General features: G+C 38.3%; 1 protein-coding gene across 3 annotated transcripts in view; it reads right to left on the bottom strand.

Annotated features, from left to right (window-relative positions):
* Positions 1-24,866, bottom strand: part of ELOVL7 (ELOVL fatty acid elongase 7) — a 75,900-nt gene that overhangs the window by 20,944 nt on the left and 30,090 nt on the right. The window contains exons 2-3 of one of the 3 annotated variants that reach the window (XM_087862133.1): positions 23,523-23,686; positions 4,045-4,142 (exon numbers count right to left, since the gene is read on the bottom strand). In XM_087862133.1, coding sequence (XP_087718259.1) covers positions 4,045-4,108 — 64 coding nt within the window. In that variant the 5' untranslated portion in view covers positions 4,109-4,142; positions 23,523-23,686. Of the gene's footprint in view, positions 1-1,783; positions 4,010-4,044; positions 4,143-23,522; positions 23,687-24,866 lie in introns of those variants that run through there. The other 2 variants (XM_045794306.2, XM_087862134.1) reach the window with 2 other exon arrangements.

Here is a 24,866-nt window from a genome sequence, read left to right as displayed (position 1 = left end):
AACATGGTCACCTTTGGATGGTGACAGTATGGATGATTTTAATTTTTTTCTTCTCCTCTTTAAGTAATTTAAAATGTTTCTATGCTTAACAGACATCATAGCTATGACTGAAACCTAGTTTTTTGTATGTCCGTAAAGGAATTCCTGAATTAAAGATATATTTTATTTTACTCTTTTATTGACTCAACAGGGGGAAAAATATCAAATGATATCATCTTTCTGTTCTTCCTCTGGTAGCAGTAGAAAGAAAACAAGTCAGGAAAAGCATGCTGGGTTGGCTCAGGAAGCAGAAAAAAAAATAACTTTAAAATAAATAATTTTTTCCCGTAATTTAATATTTTACGCATACACCTTTTAAAATCTTATGTGTGACTTTCAAGTTCTATAAATTTGAAAATATCATTGTATTTTTTGGGAAAAGCTGAATAATTTCATGTTATTTTCATAAAACAGTACATCAAGTTAGTTGGTTTGTTTGTTTTTAAATATCAGCCAAGCTTTGGAGTCAGCTGGCCTGGGTTCTGATCTTGGCTCTCCCACTGACTCATGGGATCTGGGGCCACTGACGTCACTTCTCTGTGCTTACTTTCCTCACCTGTGAATTGGGCATAAAGCAGTATGTATCTCATAGGGGCTTTAATGAGTTACTATATGTAAAGAGCCCAGCACAACCTAAGGGCTCAGTAAGTATGCATTGCTACTATTACAGCAGATGTGAATTCTGTCAGTATAGCAGAATCACCTCTGTAGTATTCACAAATCAAATGGTTAAAAAAAAATGACCCTGTTCTAAGTGCATTAGAATCCTAGGGCATGGGTCCCAGGCATCCACAGATACTGAGGTAACCACGATGAACTGTCAAGAGTTAAGAACCAGGGGTTCAGTGGGGGCCTCAGCATCCCTCACCTACACTGGGGGCCTCAGCATCCCTCACTAGGTGCTCTGCAGTTGTCTTTTATGTGGTTGCCCTGCCCCTGATCCAATCTGCTACACCTTGTCTTCCATACAACTGCCAAAGTCACTTTCGAAAAGTACAGCTCTGCTCAGATCATTCCTCTGCTTACATCAGCTCTCCCTACTGAGCAAACGAAATTCAAAGTCTTCAATATGATGTTCATGACTCTGGCTATTGTTAATGACTCTGACAACTGTTCGTGCTGCCTGCCTTCTTGTTCAGTAACGGTTATACCTTTCTGAATAGGGAGCCCACTTGCATGTGAGGTAGGAGGCTCCCCCTGACAAGATGCCTAAAATTCAGATATGGAGGTGACTTGATCAGGGAAGCTGTAGGGGGGACTGCTCAATGACTTTTAAAGTCTGTGATCAGACTACACTTAAAGTCTGGATAAAGACTCACTCTGTGATGCCACAAATTACAAAAAATTCAGGGGTGAGGTGAACTCTGTTTTCCCCAGACACAACAGGCTGAGGGAAGAGTGTTTCATGTACCTTCTATTTGGCATCAGGGTTGGGTTTAAGTGTCATGAGTAGAGCCAAGATGAAATAAGAGGATGGGGAGGCAGGTTGTCTGAAGTCCATACCCCAGTCATTACCGAAGTTCTGATTTATTGCTAGCCTAATAATTCTTTTCTAAGAGAGTTCCAGAGAGAGTACAGGGAAAGTAGAAGTGCCACAAACGTAGAATTTTAATGAGCCTTTCCATCAATTCCTTGTAAGGGAGGGTTCTCTTCTTAAGTAGCATGTACTACTAGCTCAAGTACACCCTTTAAAACTCAATGCACCACCAAGATGAAGACGCTGGGAGGAAAAGCAAACACGCACCTCCAGCACTTTGTGAAGTACTAAAGGTTCAGAATGTCAGCAATCCGATTCATACTCCAGCCTCTTGTAAGAAGATCATAACTAGGTTTGAAAAGCCATTATTACTAACCAAACACAAGGAAAGTTGCTTTTAAAACATTAACAAGTTTCCATTTCTCTACAGTCCAAAATGCTACTAGAGCATGACTTCAAAATTTGACATCTCATATCCAGGAATCATAATAAAGCCTCTTATAGCTTAGATGTTAATTAAACCATATTTAAATCTGTAGCTGTGGAATTTTCCACATGAAATAATTATGCAAGACCACTACTTCTCTAGCAATCAGGAAACCAATGAATAACAGTAGGTTTCCAGAATGCTACTCAGGAATAGGGCCAAAGCCAAGAATACACTGGAAATTCTTGGCCCTTGACCATGGGTTCAGACCTTCCCAGGGTAAGCAGAGTAAAACTGGACTAAGATGGCCAGGAGTGATCTCTAATGGCTCTCTGAGATCAATACCACCCTAAGCAGAAACAAAAAAACCTCTCCTGTTATACCTGATAGTGTTCTCACAAAGCTGTAAATCTAACACAAAACATTTTAACCCTCAATTAAAATATTAATATTTTAAAAAATACAAACAAAAGTGAAAGCCATTAAAAGAAGACAAATAAACTGTTTAAATTAAATACTGAATTTATGAGAACTACTGTAAACCTTCCAAGAAGGGTGCCTCTTAAGAAATCTATATGTTCTCAAAATCATTATATAAGTTGAAAAACTAAGAAAAAAAGGAAGAAACAAGGAAATAGTCATTCTCCATTACCCTACCAGATTGGAGCTTCACTATTCACAGGATACTAAAAAAAACCCCTTGGCACTTTTCCAGGGCAAATCTGTTGAGATCTTTTTTAGTGAAATAAAATCGGTCTTTAGCAGTCTCCTGAGAAAGATGGCAACCACCATGACACAGTGTATCTTTGCTGAAATCTGCATAAATTGGAAAATAATTCCAGTTGTGTTAAATGACAAGAGGTGGCACTTTTTCTTCCTGAATTTGGAGAACATGCAATTTCTGATTGATAGGGAAGAGCTAATGTGAAGTGGTGATGCTAGTGAATATATGTAAAACAATTCAAATGTGAAATACTAGAAATCTAGTCAAAACCAGAAAACATAGGTTCTGGTCTTTCCTGGCAACAATTAACCAAATTCTCAACAAGGTCACATCTCTGAGCCTCAGTGTCTTTAATTCTAAAATGAGGAGTTAGCTTTGACGATACTACCTTTGATGAGGTCTGCCTCAGCTCTACAACATTGATTCCTTGTTTATTTAAAAATTGTTTCACCTTTGTCATATATATGTATGGGGGGAGTGGCAGTGGGGAGGGATAGAGAGAATCTTAAGCGGCCTCCTCGGGGAGCCTGGCACAGAGCCCAATGAGGGGCTCAATCTCATGACCCTGAGATCATGACCTGAGCCAAAATCAAGGGTTGGATGCTTAACTGACTAAGCCACCCAGGAGCTCCACCTTTGTTACATTTTTAAAATGTTCTGTGATGGTTATAAAAGCAATACACATTTGAGTGGTATAAGAAAATAGACATAGATAAGTAGATAAGTAAAAAGAAATTACCCATAATCCTATCACATAGAGACAATGGCTCTCACAGAAGAAATGTATGTGCTGTTTCATAACCTGCTTTTTATGTAACGTATTTAAACTTGATTTGGCATTAAATGTTTTCCTAGAACATTGATTTTTTTTTTAATGGGTACAGCAAGAAGCCAGACATTTCAGAATTACTTAGGGATGACCCTATGAAACACTCCCTGCCCTTTCTTATATACTCCTGAGGGTGCAGCCCCTCCCATTCAAGAATTATCATTGTTGGCAGTAACTGCTATTTCCCTTAGGAACATGAGGGCAGAAGCAAGCCTAAGAGCACTGTGCTTCCAAAAATCACTTTTAATGACTGCTGAGTTGGAATGTACCATCATCTATTAACCAATTTCCTTCACTGGATATTAAAGCTATTTTCATTATTATAAACATCATAATAAACATCTGTGTAGCTCTATCTTTGTACATATTTGTCATGAGAACTTTGATACTTCCCCTTTGTTAACTAGTAATAAAAATTAAGATTTGAGGTGTCTATGAGGGAGTGTTAAGTTGCAGTCTCTCATTCTGTTTCACTGAAATCCTTTTAAATATTGGAATCTGACGTAAAAAGACAAGATGTACCTTAAGTAGGAAGTTTGGTTACTTACCAGCATCTTTGATCCAATTATCATAAAGACGCACGGTTCTTGATGTAAGATCACTGAAGGCCATTTTCAACAGGATTTACTGGCTCTTACAATGGGTTCTTCAGTACAGGAAAAAAAGAAATGAGTTTATGATCTATAAATGCAAATAAAGCCAAGTTCTAATAAAACAATATGATAAATGCTAAATATTTAATAGGAATATGGCAAAACAACAAACTTGTACTGAGGGTAAATGCATTAGTGAACCACATTAAACCCTGATACAGTGGGAAACGTTCAAGATTTTTCATCATTAGAACAATGCTTACTTTGCTGAAAAAGGCTAACATTCTATGTACAAGATATAAAAGGAGTAAATGATTCCAAGAACTTTCATAAGTGCATCTCCTTTTTATAATAACAACTCAGATCAGGAAAGGACCGCCTCCCATGGCAATTCTGAAATAAAAACCCAGTAGAAGAAAGTCAAGAAGATATACAAACATTCAGATAAGTTACTCTGAACCAGGACTTATAGCTGATCTTCAGGCATAACAAGGTTTTCTGTATGCAAGTCTCTACAATTTAAGTGGAATATAGGTAGAAAGAGGGAAGGAAAGAAGATCTATAACAGCAAAGCAAAAGCAGCCTCGTTTATCTGGACAGATAGCTAAATATAGTTGGAAAAAGAAGTCTTCTGAAAAAAAACAAAAACAAACCCAGTGAAAGGAAACTAGCTCAATTATATATTAAAAGATAATCTAAATCTTCAATAATTAACACAATGTGACACTGACACCTCCGAAATCAGCATACGTCGTATGAATGTATGGTGTGTCATAAGATGAACAGTGTATTTGATTCAAAGTCATAGAGTGGGAAGATTAAAGAGCTCTGGAGATGGATGGTGGTAATGATTGCACAACAATGTAAGTATACTTAATGTCACTGAACTTCACACTTAAAAATGGTTAAAATGGTAAATTTTACATTACGTAGGTTTTATCACAATAAAAAAGAAATCCTTTAGGCCTGCAACAGGAAGATTCAAACTTCCTTCTAGCATTCTGAAAGCAATTTTAGAATATAAATATGATATATTTAGAATATAAGATATTTATTTTTCAGACATATAGTATATGATAAAGGTGGCATCTCAAACCAATGGGCACTGAATTACCAGCAAAAAATGGTCTGACGCAACTAGATAGCCAGCTGAGGAAAAAAAGTTGTATCCAAACATTATATTATAAACCAAGATAAACTTCAAGGAGATTGAAGATTTAAATAAGAGAAATAGAAAAAAAATAAAGAAAAGAAAAACAGAACCATGAAAGTACTAGATGACAACATAGAGAACACTTTTCTAGCCTTGGAGTGGGAAAGGACTTTCTAACTTTGACTTAAAATACAAAAGACGTAAGAACAGAGTAACAAATATAACCACATGAAAATCAAGAGGAAAAAATTAAAAAGTAAAAAATGACAAACAGGAAAAATATGTTCAGTTCATACCACAGACAAATGCTACTCTCCTTAATATATAAAAAGTTCTAAGAAATTGATAAGAAAAAGACCTGTAAGCCAAGAAGAACAAGGGCAAATTTTATGGGAAAGGAAATACCAATGGCTCTTAAACATATGAAAAGTTGCTTACCTTTAATCATAGTAAATTTTATTGCAGTGGATAGGCTAAAGTCCAAACATTTTTATCAATCCAATTGGCCCAAATCCAAAAATGTGTTGAGAGGACTAAGGCAAACTCATACATTGCTGGTGAGAGTGCAAATGATCATAATCCTTAGTAATGCCAATGTAGCACTATCACTAGAAAGTATAAATGCATATTTTTTAACCTAGCAATGCTACTCCTAGAAACTCATCCTATAGATACACATGCATATATGCAGAATGACACATATTCAACGTCACTCGTTCCATCAGTTAGTAACAGCAAAAGACTGGAAACAAGCCAAGTATCTAATAAGAGTGGACTGGTTAATAAATGATAATACATCTAAACCATAAAATATTATGTTAAGTAAGAATGAGGACGTTCTCCATGTGCTGATATGGAAATGAATTCAAGATAAATCTCTATGTGAAAAAACCAAAGGAAGGTACATAATTTTAAACTGACTTTTATATAAAAAAGGAGGGAAGGAATGAGAATATAAATTTGCATTTATTTATATTAGCACAAAACAAATTCTGAAATGATATCCATGGGTAAGTGAATAAGGTACAAAGTGGGCTGAATGGAGAGAAGGCAGACTTTATATTGTTTGGTTTTTAACTAATGTGAATACATTACCTAACCAAAAATAAAGAATTAAAATATTTCAAAGGAAAAAAAAATAGGATCACCTGCACCTTTGCTGGAACATTCCAACTTAAACATCCATACACAAATGCACATACACACAAAAGAGAGATTTTTATATTAATTCCTCAAGGGTCCATCCCCTCCAGAGGATCTCTCCAACGTCAGGGAAGTCTCTCAGCATGGTTTTGGTACATCTTATGTCCTCAAGCTGAGTTGAGACTCAAGATTGGCTGTGGTGATGCCAGGGTCTTGCTCGAGTCAGCCTGGGCTCTTGCGTCCCTATGGATCCTTCCTACAATGAAGGTGTGATGTGGGCCCAAGAGCAGGGGCTCTAGGGTCACAAAGGCCTTGATTTGAATCTTATCATTTAATAACTATATGACCCTGAGCAAAATGAAAACTCAATTTCCTAATCTGTAAAATGGTGATTCTACAACCTACCAAAATTAAAATACATTAACTCAGAGTTGTTTGGAGGACCATGTGAGATAACATATATTTGCGAAGTTTAGAGCATAGATGTTCTCCGGGGAGGTGAGAGATGGAGCACTGGTGAGGTAGGAAAGGGATCCACTAGCCCAAGTTCCTGACTTTGGACTCTCTCACTGATCCTTTACTTGTATATAACCTGATATTCAACAGTCCTTAACACCTGTGGACCTACCAGAAGAGAAGGAGGAGTGAGCATAATTGTGTAGGGATGAGGCATGAAAAAAAATTCTGATCCTTTAACCTTGCTGGACGTGACAACACAACAGTACTGGACTGGACGCCAATATTACATTGTAGGGAATTGGTCTAGAAAATTGTTAATAACTGAATTTGGGGCAACCTGGGTTGTCCTGCAAAAGATACAGTGTTACTCTTAGACTAGAGTCAGGCATCTCCTTGACCCCTAATTACAATATGACTTAAATCGGACCCTTGACTGCTAGATAGTGTGGTACATAGAGATAAGAAGAAACTTACTCCATGTGGTGAAGGTATAGAGGTATCTTCTAGCTAACAGCAGAACTGGGACCTTAATAACCAATTAAAAATGCTTAATAGCATAAAATTTCAGGGCGAGTGATGTCACAAAAATCAGCATTCTCCTGTAAGTGAAGCAGACTTAAAACTCAAAAATGGTAGACAAATGACCACACCTCCATCAAGGGAAGAGACAAAGGAGGCACTGGAGGGGCCCACCTCCAAGGGCCTCAAAACTATGTGGCAGTCAATGGGAGCTTGTTGATGGAGGACTGGAATTCCACTACCTACCACTGACGTATGAATTCTCCTTGTTTTCGACAGTATCACGTGGTGACTGGGTCATTTGGTAGAGAAGAGGCTGAAACTGCCCAGACTAGCTTCGTTAGTTAAAAACCATTAGTTAAAAAGCCTATATTAAAGATGTCAAGTTCAAATGTGAGAAATGTGCCTGCTGCCAACAGAAGCCCCTTCCCATGGGTAGCTTCCCTGGAGACTACCCAAAACCACAAGCGGCTTATTGTCAGTGCAGCATGGATAGAACACCAAAACACAGGGTATGCTTGAGAGATCTGATTATTTCATCCATTTGGCTCAAAGCCCTTTTAACAGTAATCGCAAGGCAGAACTCATCTGAAAGAACTTCTTGGTGGAATGCACCAGACGAGGATGGGACCTTAGAGTTGCCTGTGATAGGAAGTACCTACCAGAAGTCCAGAAATCTAAAACCATGGCCCACCATTTCCAGGTGAACCCTCATGTGTAGAGATTTATCAAAACCCAGTAAAATATGTATGGGATACCTTCTCTGGGGGAAAGGAGTGGTAGAGTCAGCATATGGCTTTCCAAGGGCATATCTAAGATCCAGGAACAAGGCCATAAGGTTTCCCTTTCTCTTGGATGTTTGGAAGGTTCTGGGCTCCCCACTGATCTTTGCTTTGGAAATCAGACATCAGGGACAAAACCTGCAAGAACACATCTGGCTAGCCACACATACTGCTGGGGGACACAAAAGGAGCTACAGGAAGGTACCAGCATAGGGATGGAGGTCTATGGTGGAAATGATGACAGCAGGGTAAGAACAAAGCAGCTGACCTTCCTGTGGAAAGCCCTATCTGGCCCCACAATGAGGTGGTGGTTTGAAACTTTAGCCTTGTACAAAGCAAGGAAGTAGAGAGGGACAGGCCAAATCAAGCTCTTTCATAGAAATCATAATTGCTTATCAGAGAACTGATAAGAGAAACGTGCCTTCAAATGGAGATGGTGTTACAAAGGAGGAGAGCAGAGCCAGTTGGGAAGCAAAAGGAAAATGCACTTAATCCTGACTCATTAGAAGAGGACAGGGGGGTTTCAGTAGTGAATCAGAACTGGGCGTTGGGATCTTAGCCTACTGGGTGGTAAAAGGTCTTCAGGTGAAAAGTGTCAGACAGCCTCTCTCTGAGTAATGACGCTGGAAAACCAGAGTTCATAGGGAATGTTGAAAAGAAAATATGGGTATTAAGGAGGGCACGTATTGCATGGTGCACTAGGTGTTATACGCAAGTAATGAATCATGGAACTTTACATCAAAAACTAGAGATGTACTGTACGGTGACTAACATAATATAATAAAAAAATGTTATTATAAAAAAGAGAAGAAAAGAAAAAAACTCTGAAATAAGAGGTAAAAATCTCAGGAAGAATTCAAAGACTGCTAGGGAAACCTCCACCTAGATATTAATCTGCAGGCTTCCTGTGTATTCCCCACCCTGCCTGTTTCCTCCCTGGATCCAGTTTCCCCTTCCACCCCCATCCTCTCTACGTAAGCAGAAAGAAAGCCTAAAAGAGGTCCTGAGTCTAAGTGTGGATGGAAGGTTTGGGTGCCCGAGTTTGTTCCAACCCAATGGTTTAGCTAGACTGAGGCTGGGAGAAGGGGATCAGAAACTTTAAAGCACGTTAAAATGTGAGGAATGACTATAAAATAATAATTTATTTGTTTAAACCTGGATTTCTCAACCTTGGTTGTACTGACATTTGGAGACAGACAATTCTTAGTTGTGGGAAGCTGTCCTAAGCATTGTAGGATTTTTTTTTTTTAAGATTTTATTTATTTATTTGACAGAGAGAGACAGCCAGCGAGAGAGGGAACACAAGCAGGGGGAGTGGGAGAGGAAGAAGCAGGCTCCCAGCGGAGGAGCCCAATATGGGGCTCGATCCCAGAATGCCGGGATCACGCCCTGAGCCGAAGGCAGACGCTTTACCACTGAGCCATTCAGGCGCCCCTAAGCATTGTAGGATGTTTAGCACCAACCCTGGCCTTCACCCACTAGAGGCCAAGAACTCCCCAGTTGAAGACAACCAAAAATTTTGAGAAATTGCCAAATTGCCAATCCCTAGTTGAGAATCCCTAGTTTAAACTAAACTACCCACATTTACTCACCCAGATAAGAGTAGTTGGTTTAGAGTCATCACTTGAGCAATTATACATCTATTTCAGTGATGCTGTCATTCAAAAAAGATTTTGAGCTTTTCTTCACAAAATGATTTCCGAGTTTTTCGGAATGTCATTTGAACAGCTCTAAGGGAAAAAAAAATCTTTGCCTACTACTTCTAAAACTCAGGTCATAACCAATCATAAGTTAACAATGATTCTGGGGGTGCCTCAATGGCTCAGTCAGTTAAGTGTCTGACTTTGGCTCAGGTCATGATCTCGGGGTCCGAGTCCCACATTGGACACCCCGCTCAGCAGGGAGTCTGCTTCACCCTCTCCCTCCACTCCCCCGCCCCTTCCCCTGCTCCTTCTCTCTCTCAAATAAATAAAATCTTTTTTTTTTTAAAGAATGATCCTGAAGGTAAATGGGTGAAGCTGAGCTCCACCTTGTTAAGTGGGGTGGGAACAGGAGCATCGGAGTAGCTTTACTCATAATTCACTACTAACATTTTCAACTGGTGCTTTGTAACATTAAGACAATTTCAAAAAAAAAATCCAGAAATGTTTAGAGTCATAGCATTATTAGTGGAATAAATGAATAGTAGCCTGAGGTAACTGAAGAAACACTCATTTATATGTATACATTCCAGCATATTAGTTTAAATATTTTTCTCTATCATCTACTATGAACTCAAAAGAAAGTGAATTTAGGGGTGTCTGGGTGGCTCAGTCGTTAAGCGTCTGCCTTCAGCCCAGGGTGTGATTCCAGGGTCCTGGGATCGAGCCCTGCATCAGGCTCCCTGCTCTGCTGGGAGCCTGCTTCTTCCTCTCCCACTCCCCCTGCTTGTGTTCCCTCTCTCGCTGGCTGTCTCTCTCTGTCAAATAAATAAATAAAATCTTAAAAAAAAAAAAGAAAGTGAATTTAGAACCTGAAATAGACGCAGTGAGAAATGATTTCAAATGATAGATTTTCAATGTTGTGAATTACAATATGGGTGTGAATGTACTATAATACACATATACACACACACACTGCAGAAGCAAAAATACATGTTTGACACACCTTCCATACAGGATTTTGCATTTTATTTTAAGGTTTCATATATATATGATTCTTCTTGGAATTTCCTTTATCATGTCCCCCCTCCCTTTTTTTTTTTGCCATCTCTATTCCATAGCTACACTGTATAAATTTTCTCAGGAGTGAAACAAAAGAGCAGAAGGCAGAGAAACAGAAAGTTTTGTCCTGGCTTTGGAGTTAGGAAAGCTCAGGCACTTTAGCCGTACAGAAGAACCAAAAGACATAAACAAGAGATCTGAGAGGAGACATCTGACGTTTCCAGGCCTCCTAGCACAGAACAGACAGCTTCAGGACTGAGGGAGGAAGAAGTGGAGGGAAAGCAATTAGAGCCGATCTCAAAGAGAAGGACAAGAAGCCCAAGCAAGATGCCAGGGAGGATTATGGGAGGAGAGAGCAGGAGGGGTCAGGCTCAGTTGCCCGGGTAGAGGGGGAACAGGTGGCTGATGGGGCCTTAGGGTGGCGTGGAGAGTTTCTCTTACTGCATGGAGCAGGAGCAGCAGAAACACTTCCGAGTACCCTCGACAGACCCGGAAGAACCGCAGAAGAGGTGTAGAAAATGAAGCAGTCCTGCAGCGAGCAACAGCACAGATCTGTGGGGACAAGTGGCCAAAGAGTGGATGGGACCCTGAATGTCTCAGGGGATAGCAATGTTGACCAAGGACATCAAGGACTACAGGGATCCTCCTTCCAACTAACTTGATCTTACATAAACTTGTTTTAATTTGCTGGGGGATGGAGTGGGGTAGCCATATTTAGAATTGCTTGAGGGGCGCCTGGGTGGCACAGCGGTTAAAGCGTCTGCCTTCGGCTCAGGGCGTGATCCCGGCGTTCCGGGATCGAGCCCCACGTCAGGCTCCTCCTCTATGAGCCTGCTTCTTCCTCTCCCACTCCCCCTACTTGTGTTCCCTCTCTCGCTGGCTGTCTCTATCTCTGTCAAATAAATAAATAAAAATCTTAAAAAAAAAAAAAAAGAATTGCTGGAAATAGGTTCCTGCCACCCAAAAGAATAAAGAAACCTTTATTTAAAAAAATTAAAAATTGAGCTATAAAGAAATAAAATTTTGTTCTTACATAGCTGACTTTGTCAGTTGAAGTTTGGAAACATTTACTTTAGGTATGGAATCAGGTCAGTACAATTTCTCTCCTTTCCCTATCCCTTATCTCAGTGGTTGCCAGACCTGGTTGAAAATCAGAATTACCTGGAGAGAAATCTGGATTCAGTTAGTATGTTTGGGGAGATTCTGGGGATGGGACAGGTTTGGAAACCTTTCTCAATGCTGCATAAGCCATTCTCAGACACAACACCCACAACATGAGGGAATGGCATAAAATTCAGTTAACGAATGTCACCTGGATATGATAAGGCATCTGGGTCAAGAAGGGCAGGAACAGGAGGTGCAATCAATACTGGGAAGTTTTCTCTGGTGATGCAAAACATCCCATAAGAGATGTGAAATCTGAGAGACCTTTTAGTCAGCACATACACCCAAGATATAAGGAAACTAACCTCCTAATTTTGAGAGCGAAATAAGCTTGAAGTTCCCAAACATCTGGGAAAGGGAAAATCATTGCTACATCTTAGGTCTTGGCAAATTACAGAAAATTAGAATATAAGCCTTGTCTTTTGGCAAACAAAACTGACCCCAAATCTCAAATAAAGAAACTATCTAACCTTCTGTTTTGCAAACAGGAATGTTATGGTATCAGGGAAGAGATTTTTGTCTGTAAGAGAACGCTCAATTTGAAGTCGCTTAAGCAGTAAGAGGATGAGTTCTAGAAAAAGAGGCTGAAGGTAGGGAAATGTCTTCTGAGTTGATTAATATCTGTTTTGTCGTTTTGATGGAAAAAGATAGTGGCAGTCATTCCAAATATCACATTCTCATACACCTTCATCCAGACCAGGAAAGGGGACTTTTCTCTGTGTCTCTTTTTAGGAGCTTCAAACCCCTTCGCAATGGTCCCCAGAAGCCCTTGAAACGTCCCTTCCTGGAGGTGCATCCCACGTCAATATCTAAGCCAAGCCCTGAGAAATGATGGGGACCCCAGTGGTTTCTTTAGGGTAACTGGTACTCGTTTACCACAACCCCACAGTGACATGGGGAAGCACAGGGCTTCAGAGAGGAAGAGGAGCCTGAAATAAGAGAGAAGAGTGGTTATCCCACAAGGAAGAAAAGGGGTTAGCTTTGAGAAACAATGGCTGCTGAAACTGTGTGTTGAAGGGATTACTCTGTAGTGACATTTCTAATCTGGACTGGAGCTTAGAGAGTGAGCCCATCCTTCTAAGGGCTGCTTGTCCTGCTGATAGGTGCTCAGGATAAGCTAATCTTGACTTTGTTCAAATAAGACATGGTTATTATGTTAAGCATGCTTTGCAGCACCATAGAAGACTTTCTTGTGACTTTTTTTTTTTTTAAAAAGACTTTATTCATTTATTCGACAGAGACAGAGACAGCCAGTGAGAGAGGGAACACAAGCAGGGGGAGTGGGAGAGGAAGAAGCAGGCTCATAGCGGAGGAGCCTGATGTGGGGCTCGATCCCATAACGCCGGGATCACGCCCTGAGCCGAAGGCAGACGCTTAACCGCTGTGCCACCCAGGTGCCCCCTTTCTTGTGACTTTTAATATATCTGCTCTTTAGAATTTTCTTGTATCACAGTCTCTTTGGTGATACAGATGACACACTGTAAATTCATAAACACAGGACAGCATAGGGTTGAACTTACAAGTGTAATTGTTATGCCACTTCCAGGAGCTTACGTTTTTCTGACTGGTATATAGCATGTTTAAATAAAATGGGTGTTTCTCACCCCCAGTAACAATGACATGGTACATAGTCACACTCTCTCTATATGGGTAGACTCAGGCCTGCCCTTCAATCAGTTTTAAGAGTTGTAATTTCCATGTCAACCAGGACCTCAAAACAAGTATCTTTACCATCCACTCCACTCCTTACTTCTATTATTTCATCTTGATTTCCACTTCTTTACTTTCCCTTAGTAGAGGGACTTTTTAATATTAGATGCCTCTGGAAAATATAACACCATATATGCTAGACCCACCAGACTAATTCAGATTACCTTTCTGTTCGGCTTGAGCTCGGCAACTTTATCAGTACTCATGAGTTTGAACAAAGAAGCAGGTAAACTTTAGACACTCATTTAACAACTTCAACATGTTAATACGACAAGAAACCAGTGATATTAGCAACAGGGTGCAGCAGGAAACAGAAGTCATGTAAACCTTTAGCACAATGCTAAGCATGCTATTTATTGTGCTTACTGTCACTCTTGTGATAACAGAGGGCTTCCCAATCTAGGCAGAGCCATTAGTATCCTTGCCAAGTCTCTGGCCCCAATTCAGCATTTATCACTGGAAACACCAAGCAAATTTAGAGAAGACTCAGAGAACATTTAGGGTAAATAAGGAACTTGCTTAAATTATTAGCAGGTCTAAAACTCAGTCCAACGCACTAGGGAACGGGACAATGAAAACGGATATCCTGCCCTCAGACAGCCTCAACACGTGGAAAGATTCTAGAAAATGAGATGAGTAAGTCTGAGAAAAGCATCCAAAAAACTGTACAGATGGAAGTGACCACCAGGACCCAGAGGACTTGATTCTCTGTCAGAAGAAGTGAGGAATACCTCCAGGACAGTTTAATTCCTATTTGTAACCTAATTCCTAGAACAATGCCTTGAGTAAAACAGGTGCTCGATAATCACCTGCTGAATGAATTTTTGAAATGTTGTAAACTCAGGAAAAAAAAAAAAGAAAAGAAAGGCAAGGCAAGGGGGCCAGACCAAATACCCCACCCCTTAGGCCTTCTCCACATTTTCCCAATGAATGCCATACTCCCCTCGTTCATTTTCTCTTCAAACCAAAGGTATTTTTTGAGCATTTGTTATTGTGCAAGGAAGTGCTGACCAGGATACAAAATTATTTTAAAACCGTGGTCCCTCAATTCAAACAACTTTCGATTTGGCAGGAAAAATAAGTGCCTACACAGATATCTAAAATGCAAAGCAGAACACAGGGTCAGGCAAACAGTTGACAGAGAGTACTGCAGCTTCTAGGAATAAAGGTTCACTTCTGACACATGTGACCAGGAAGAAAGGCATGATGGATGGGAGGATACATGACCTGAGCTTTGAGAATAAGATTTCAATAGGCAAAAATGTGTGCACCTGGCAGAGAGGAGGAACACGCACTTCAAGCAGAGGGACCTCTAAGGGAAAACTCATTCGTTTACTCAGCTAATATTATTGCTTTTTTTTCTTTTTGCTGCATAGGATTGATTTTTACTTATTAAGGTATAACTGACATATAATTGACATACAATTGACAGTTTTAGGTGTACAACATTGTGACTTGACGTTCGTATACATTGTGTAATGGTTACCAAAATAAATCTGGTTAACCATCTGTCACCTTACAAAGTTAATACAATGCTATTGACTATATTCCCCATGCTGTACATTTATATTCCTGTGACTTATTTATTTTATAACTTAAGTTTGTACCTCCTAATCCCCTTCACCCATTTCACCCCCCAACCCCCTCCCTGTGACAATGACTAATCTTTTTTCTGTATCTGTAAGTCTGCTTTTGTTTTTTTAGATTCCACATAAAAGTGATATCATGCAGTATTTATTCTTCTGTGTCTGACTTATTTCACTTAGCATAGTACCCTCAAGTTCCACACACACACACACACACACATATATACACCATATCTTCTTTATCCATTTACCTGTTGATGACTGATGAACACTTAGATTGCTTCCGTATCTTTTTTTTTTTTTTACTGGATATGACTGATTTTTATTTATTGTGGTTTAATTAACATACAATATTATATTAGTTTTAGACATACAACACAGTGATAAGAAATGCTGCAATTAACATATATATATTTTTTGAATTAGTGTTTTTGTTTTCTTCAGATCAATACCTGGTAGAATTGCTGAATTATATGGTAGCTCTATTTTTAATTTTTTGAGGACTATTTTCCATAGTGGTTAAACCAATTTATGTTCCCATAACAGTACCCAAAGATTTCTTTTTCTTCACATCCTGGCCAATACTTGTTATTTTTTGTCTTTTTGATGATAACCATTCTGATAGGTGTAAGGTGATATCTCATTTTGGTTTTGATTTGTGTTTTCTTGATGCTTAGTGATGTTGAACATCTTTTCTTGTGCCTGGTGTCCATTTGTGTCCCTTCTTTGGAAAAATGTCTGTTTAAAACCTCTGCCCATTTTTAACTGGATTGTTCATTTTTTGTTGAGTTGTATGAGCTCTTTATACATTTTGGATATTTATCTCTTTTCAGGTATACGATTAGCAAATATCTTCTCCCATTCAGTAGGTGGCCTTTTCATTTTGTTGACAGTTTCCTTCACTCTGTAGAAGTTTTTTTTTTTTTTTTAAGATTTATCTTTTCTTTTTATTTTAGATTTTTTATTTATGTATTTGACAGAGATAGAGGCAGCCAGCAAGAGAGGGGACACAAGCAGGGGGAGTGGGAGAGGAAGAAGCAGGCTCATAGCGGAGGAGCCTGATGTGGGGCTTGATCCCATAACGCCAGGATCACGCCCTGAGCCAAAGGCAGCTGCTTAACGACTGCGCCACCCAGGCGCCCCAGATTTATCTATTTTAGAGAGAGAAAGCAAGTGAGCCAGGGGAGGCAGAGGGAGAGGAAGAGGGGAAGCAGACTCCCCACTGAGCAAAGAGCCTGACACGGGGCTCAATCCCAGGACCCTAAACTTCACCACCTGAGCCAAAACCAGGAGTTGGATGCTCAACCGACAGAGCCGCCTGTAGGTGCCCCCTGCAGAACCTTTTTAGTTTGATGTAGTTCTGTTTCTTTAATTTTGCTTTTGTTTTCCTTGCCTTTGGAGTCAGAACCAAAAAACAAAACAAAACATACCGAAGACTGATGTCAAGGAGTTTACTGCCTATATCTTCTTCTAGGAGGACTATGGTTTCAAGTTTTATGTTCAAGTCTCTAATCCATTTTGAGTAGATTTTTGCATAAAGTGTAAGATAGTGGCTCAGCTTTCCCAATACAATTTATTGAAGAGACAGTCCTTTCCCCATCATATTTTCTTGACTCCTGTGACCATATATGTGTGGGTTTATTTTTGGGCTCTCCATTCTGTCCCACTGATCTATGTATCTGTTTTTATACCAATATCATACTGTTTTGATTACTATAGCTTTGTAGTATAGTTTGAAATCTAAGCATGTGATATCTCTGGCTTTGTTCTTTCTCACAATTGTTTTGGCTACTCAGGGTCTTTTGTGGTTCCATACAAATATCATTATTTGCTCTAGTTTTGTGGAAAATGTCACTGGAATTTAGATAGGGATTGCATTGAATCTGTAGATTGCTTTGGTAGTATGGGCACTTTAACAATATTAATTCTTCCAATCCATAAGCACAGGATAACTTCAATTTCTTTCTTCAATGCCTTATACTTTTCAATGTACAGATCTTTCACCTACTTGGTCAAATTTATTCCTACATATTTTATTCTTTTTGATGTAATTGTAAATGTAACATTCCTTGATTTCTCTTTCTGATACTTTGTTATCAGTGTACAGAAGTGCAACAGATTTTTGCATATTAAGTTTGTATCCTGAAACATTACTGAATTCATTGATCAGTTCTAGTCGTTTTTTAGTGGAGTCTTTACGGTTTTCTATACACAGTATCATGTCATCTGCATATGGTGGCAGTTTTACTTCCTCTTTTCCAATTTGGATGCCTTTTATTTTTTTTTTCTTGACAAGGTGATGTGACTAGGACTTCTAATACTATGTTGAATAAAGTGGGGATAGTGAGCATCCTTGTCTTGTTACTCACCTTAAAGGAAAAGTCTTCAGCTTTTCACAGTTAAGTCTGATATTAGCTATGGGTTTTTAATATATAGTCTTTATATGTTGAGATATGTTCCCTCTATATCCACTTTGTTGAGAGCTTTTATCATAAATGGATGTTGAATTTTGTCAAATGGTTTTTGTCCATCTGCTGAGATGATCATATAATTTTTACTTTTCATTTTGTTAATATGGTGTATCACATTATTTTGTGGATGCTGAACCATCTTTGCATCCCTGGAGTAAATTTCACTTGATCACAGGGTATGATCATTTTAATTTATTGTTGAATTCAGTTTGTTAATATTTTGTTGACAATTTTTGCATCTAGGTTTATAAGGGATATTAACCTGTAATTCCTTGTCTGGCTTGGGTATCAGGGTAATGCTGGCCTTGTGAAATGAGTTTGGAAGCCTTCCCTCTTCTTCAAATTTTTGGAAGAGTTAGAGAAAGATGGGTATTAAATCTTCTTTGAATGTTTGGTAGAATTCACCAGTGAAGCTGTCTGGTCCTGGACTTTAGTCTGTTGAAAGGTTTCTGACTAATGATTCAATATCCTTACTAGCAATTAGTCTATTAAGACTTTCTATTTCTCCCTGATTCAGTCTTGGAAGACTATAAATGCCCAGGAATTTATCTCTCCTAGAATGTCCAATTTGTTGGTGTATATCATTCATAATGGTCTCATGATCCTTTGTATTTCTATGGTATGAGCTGTAACTTCTTTTTCTTTTCTGATTTTTTTTTTTTTTAAACTTGCATCCTCTCTTTTTTTCTTGGTGAGTCTAGTTCAAGGTTTGTCAATTTTGTTTCTCTTTTCAAAGAAACAGCTCTTAGTTCCATTGACCTTTTTGGCCTTTTGTCTCTATTTCATTATTTCTGCTCTGATCTTTATTATTCCTTCCTTCTACTAACATTGGACTTGATTTGTTCTTTTTCTAATTCCCTTCAGTACAAAATTAAACTGTTTGAGATTTCTCTTGTTTCTTGAGGTAGGCCTGTATTGCTATGGACTTCCCTCTTAGAACTGCTTTTGCTGCATCCCAAAGTTTCGGTAGGTTGTATTTTTGCTTTCATTCTAGGTGTTTTTATTATTTCTCCTTTGACTTCTATCACTTAGAAGTTGTTCAGTAACATGTTCAATCTGTGTGTATTTGTCGTTTTCCAGTTTTCTTCCTTTTTTAAAAAAAAGATTTATTTATTTGAGAGAGAGAGAGAGAGATAGCAAGAGAGAGCATGAGTGGGGAGGAGAGGGAGAAACAAGCTCCCCATGAGCAGGGAGCCCAACATGAGGCCCGATCCCAGGACTCTGGGATTATGACCTGAGCCAAAGGCAGACGCTTAACCCAATGAGCCACCCAGGTGCCCCTCCAGTTCTAGTTTCATACCATTGTGGTCAGAAAAGGTGCTTGATATGATTTCAACCTTCTTGAATTTACTGAGACTTGTTTTGTGGCCCAACATGCGATCTATCCTGGAATTGTTCCATATGCACTTGAGAAGAATGTGAATTCTGCTGCTTTTGGATGGAACGTTCCATATATATCTACTAAATCTACCTGGTCTAATGTGTCATTTAAGGCTGATATTTCCTTATTAATATCCTGTCTAATTTATCCATCGATCAAGTGGGATGTTAAAATCCCCTACTATTATTGTATTACTGTCATTTTCTCCCTTTTGATCTGTTAATATTTGCTTTCTATATTTTGGTAATCCTATGTTGGGTGCATATATATCAACCAATATTTTTAAGAATCTGTTACATGTCAAGCACTGTTTTAGGTGCCAGTGATATAATAGAAAACAAAACAAAAATCCTGCCTTCATGAAATTACAGAAGAGCTCCTGGTGCATTTCGAAACTGTTTGTTAGTCTATTTTGATAACACATAGAATTAAGGAGGGGAACAAAAGAAAGATCAAAACAGGATTGGTAGATTCCAGTGGTGGTACTTGATTGTGGAGGCACCAAAAGCCAGGGTAATTTTTTCGGAGTTAGTTCTGTTGACGATGAGGAGTCATTAGAGGTTTCTCAACCAGGGAATGTCTTAATGAAGGTGGTACTTGGAAAGATTAACTAGGTGGCAGAGTCCAGGGCTGGGTAACTGAGGGTGTGGTTTGGAAGGAGGGAGAACAATTATGCAGCTATTGCATCCTATTGGGAAGGATCCAGCATAAACATCCCTTCCTCTGAGATGACATCCCTGATTTAATCAGTCAGGATTAGATGTCTCATGGAGGTGTTCTCATAATAAGTTGTCTTACCTATGATAGCACTTATTGCATAATATTGCAAATGCCTGTTTATTAATTCTTGTTTTTCTATTCATCAAAAGGGAAGAAACTGAGCCTCATTATCTTTGTGTTCCTAGTGCCTAGACTAGTGCCTGGCATGTAGCAGATAATATTTATGGTGTAAGTGAAAAATCAAGTGTTATACATTGAATTGTATCCCCTTAAAATTTGTATGCTGAAGTTCAACCCCCCAGTACATCCGCATATGATCTTATTTGGAGAAAGAATCTTTACAGAAGGCAAATTAAATATATCCAGATAATATACACATAAAAACCTATATAAAATGCTTATGGTGACTTTATTCATAATCACCCCAAACTGTAAACAACCCAAATGTTCTACAACTAATAAGTGGATAAACAAAGCATGGTATATCCTTTCAATGAAATGCTACTCAGCAATAAAAACAGAGACTGTTGATATTCACAGCATGGATGAATCTTAAATATGTTTATGCTAAGTAAAATATACCAGACTCAAAAGACCACATAATATATGATTCCATTTATGATATTCTGAATAAAGCAAAGATATAAAGAGAGAACATATTAATGGTTGCCAGGGGATGGAGTTTGGAAGAAGGGGTAATTACAAAACACAACAAGGAAATGTTTTAGGGTGATAGAAATATCTGTATCTTAACTCTGATGATGGTTACAGGACTCTATGAGTCAAAACTTCTCACAGAACTATCAACCAAAAAACAATGAATTTACACAATGTAAAAAAAGTTAATTTACTGAATAAAAATTTAAAAGATTTTAAAATCACCCAAGAAGCAAATCATATACAAAAGAGAAGACATTTAGGATGCATCAGACTTCTCTAAAGCAACATTCAGTGAATGATAAGGATTAACACAACATTTTGAAAGAAACAAAGTATAACCCAGGAATATTATACCTAACTAAGATCTTGCTGAAGTACAAAAGCAGCAGAAATACCTCTTCAAAAATGGAAGAACTTAGGGACTATAACATCAGCTTTCTTGAAAAAGCTATAAGGTAACAAAATCAAGCCAGTATAGAGATGAATAAGAAAATGCAGAAATAGAGAAGCCCTTCTAAAAAGACTAGTTGGTGGTGAGCAGAATCCATTTAAATATGGAAAGAATGTCAGGATTACAAAACAATGTAAATATTATAATCCCTAAAACATGAAGGCATAACCATAAATAATGTATACTGAATGCTTACTATACACCTGATTTCTTTATGTCAATCAACTCATTTACATTCCCTAACAACTCCATCCTGCTTTGTAGATGAGGAAAACCAAGACACAGAGTTGAGTAACCTGGTGGTCTGGTCACTGAACCCAAGTTCCACTAACCACCACATTACACTGACTTTCCAAATTAAAATAATTGAACTGACAAAAAGCTGAAGGTGGGAGAAGGAAGGGGAAAGAAATGTGAGATGTCAGTATCCTCATATTTTATATTAGTAAGTCAATTACTGTGGCCCAAAATTACGATTGCCAAAATTTTTTTAAAAAGAGTAACTCTAACCTTTTCATGTTTTTCGCAATCTCTTCATAATTTAAGGGCTCATTTAAGAAACCGATCTGTGTGGAAAAACATTTGTTTGAAGTTCAGCAATCTTTTCAGGTTCACTTCAGGTTCTTTTTTGCCTCATAAAGTCAAGCAGAATTAAATTTAATATGTTTTTATTTACAAGTAGCATAAATGATCAACTTTGTAAAATTGTATCTGTCTAGCTATCCAGCTATTCAGCCAGAACCAGCATTTCATCTGTACACACGCCTAGAACAGATATCTGGAATGATGTTGATATAATAGTAACATCTAATAATAATATTTCTATGATTATATTATTATTTCTGGGTGGTTGGATTTGAGGTGGTTTATTTAAAAAAAAACCACATATTTTTCCTTGGGTTTTCCTCCATTGCTTAAATCCTCTAGAATGAGTATATACTATTTTATGAGAAAAAGATGATTTTTTTTCTTTAAAAAATGATATTAAGAAACTGGCAAAATGTTGATAATTTTCGAGGAAATGTGCTGGCACGTGGATATTAATTATATATCTCTACTTTTCTGTATATCTGAAAGTTCCACTTTAAAATGTCTTTTAAAAAGAAAGAAAAGAGGGGGCCTGGGTGGCATGGTTGGTTAAGCAATGACTCTTGGTTTCTGTTCAGGTCACGATCTCAAGGTTGTGGGATCGAGTCCCGTGATAGGCTCTGGGTTCGGTGCAGAATCTGCTTGAGATTCTCTCTCCCTCTGCCCTCCCTGCCCCTCTCTCAAATAAATAAATAAATAAATAAATAAATAATCTTAGAAAGAAAGAAAGAAAGAAAGAAAGAAAGAAAGAAAGAAAGAAAGAAAGAAAACGAACGAAAGAGAGGGAGGAAAAGGAAAGAAGGCAGGCAAAGCAAAGAATGTTAAGCCAACAGCTAGTATGGGTAGTGTGCAAGAAGCCACAAATGAAAACTAGCTCTTCAGTGTGAGAACTAGTTAAAATGAATTAAAATGAAGAAAAAAATAATGAATTATGAAACTAGCACATAGTTTGGAAACTTTTAAGTATACTGCACAGTTGAGTGGTAAAAATCAAATCTAGGTCTCTAAGTGTCAAGGAGGAACTGAAACTAGTTAGCATAAATATACATAAATTTTATCCTTGAGGAAGATTTAAGCTGGAGGGACCTCCAAGAGTTGGTCCAGTTGTGAGGACTGAAGCTCTGAAAAATTTTCTAAAAAAGAACTGGGCTCCATTCTGAGCTCAAATGACTTCTGGGCTCTTTCCCATCCTATGCGGTCTGTTACTCAAGATATTTATTTATAGGAGGAAGGAGATAAAGGGTGAAAGATTTATTTCAAACACAAAAACATCCTGAATACATTTGGAGGACCAAGAAAAGTTGTTGGTAGAAGAGAGGCTGAAATAGTGTGAATATGTGTGTATATACATCAGACGTGAATACGGATTTCACAGGAAGTCAGAACAAAGTAGGAAAAAACTGAAACCAGAGCCCCAAGTAAAGATGTACTGGCCACATCCGCATGAAAGTCAGGCAAGAAGAAGTCTACATTTCAATGCCTATAACTCAACCTGTAAGGAGCTGGGTTTCTAAAGTGCATTTATATTTTAGTTGTTGGGAAATTCAAAGTATTCCATCAAAACAAAAGTATAATGGACACTTAGTTTTCTAGAAAAGTGACAAATACTGTCTTAGCCCACAAAATGAGTAAATAAAGTTTTAACTGGAGTTCTAGCTCTGAGAAACAGATACTTCTGGTGCAACAGAGGAGAGAGAATACCTTCCCTAGGTCCTCGAGATAAATTATACCTGGGTACATCTTATGCCCAGAGCATTCTGCCCTAAATCCCCCAGTACAACTATCTACCAGGGCCTTAATCCCACCAAAAATGTTTCAAGTACACAATTACCTAATCCTTCAACAACAAACAGAACAATTCATTAAATTACAACTCATGTTGGTTAGATACTGGAAAGAAAACAATTTCATCATTATTTAGAATAAGAGTAATTCTTGGGACACCTGGGTGGCTCAGTTGGTTAAGCATCTGCCTTCGGCTCAGGTCATGATCCCAGGGTTCTGCGATCAAGTCCCACATCAGGCTCCTTGCTCAGTGGGGGAGCCTGCTTCTCTCTCTGCCTGCCGCTCACCCTGCTTGTGCTCGCTCTCTGATAAATAAATAAAATCTAAAAAAAAAAAAAGAGAGAGTAATTCTTAAATATTAATGTGCCTTAGACTTTCCTAAGATACTTGTTGAAAAGGCATATTTCTAGGGCTCCCCCACTACCACCACCATGGCAATCTCATTCCAATGAGCCTTCAATCATATTCAGGTAATACTGCACTCTTATTTTCTGATTTTAAGACAATGCTTGGTAACACAAATGAATGTTTAGCTGAGTGTTCTAGATACTTAAGAAAATGAAATAAAGCATTTCTTACAGTGTGAAGAAAAATGTTTTGGGACAGAACTAGAGAAGCAGGTTGGCCCAGCCTAGGGCAGTGCCCCTAGGATCCTCTTTCTGCTATGTATTAATACTTAATACACACCTTCATTTCACATTCATAGGTGAGGACCCTGACATTTGAATTTCATATGAAAGGGGAAGGCAGAAGATGAGTTCATTCATTCATTGGAGGCTTTTCACAGGGGTGTTTCTAACCCTGCTTGCTTAGCTAATCTCAACTTCTGCTTAAAGAGATTCTATGGAGAATTCATGAAGTTAGAAATATTGTTCTAAAACTGAAGACGGACTAGTTTAGTACCATATATTATTATTCAGATGAATAAATTACTAAATTATACAAATTATATGCAGTCCTACAGCACAGTATATAAAAACGAGTACTAACACTCTGCTTTTCTGCATTGGGACAGCCAGGTCAGTTTTTCATAGCTGGCATCTTATGTGATAGGTTGGACATCCATGCCATACTGGTTGTTAATATTTTGGTTCTCACTCATGCATGTACTTCTATATTTGGTAGCCACCATACTGCATTTTATGTTACTTGCAAACTTGTCTTACATCACCTAAAACTCTGTAAGTTCTTGTGGGGTATGGCGGCAGGGATGTTGCATACAAATTCATACCTTATACAGAACTAGCTGAGGGGTGGTGAAGCAAGAAAGGTCTATGGTATTAATCAATAAGTAAAGAAAACTATCATAGCTGATGATCACATTTTGTTGAACTAGCTAACAGGAAGACCCAATTTTCTGAGCTTCAAATTTAAGTTACAAGCACAAGCCTATAAGACATATTTATCTGTGAATAACTCACATGACAATGTATATTTTTATCATTTTGTTGTTTAATTTTTTTGAAAGATTTTATTTGTCAGAGAGGGAGAGAGAGAGAGAAT

The sequence above is a fragment of the Ursus americanus genome, chromosome 5 (genome assembly GCF_024610735.1).
Source record: "Ursus americanus isolate L20-20 chromosome 5, mUrsAme1.1.p, whole genome shotgun sequence".
NCBI lineage: Eukaryota > Metazoa > Chordata > Mammalia > Carnivora > Ursidae > Ursus > Ursus americanus.
This window is presented reverse-complemented; position numbering and strand designations above follow the sequence as displayed.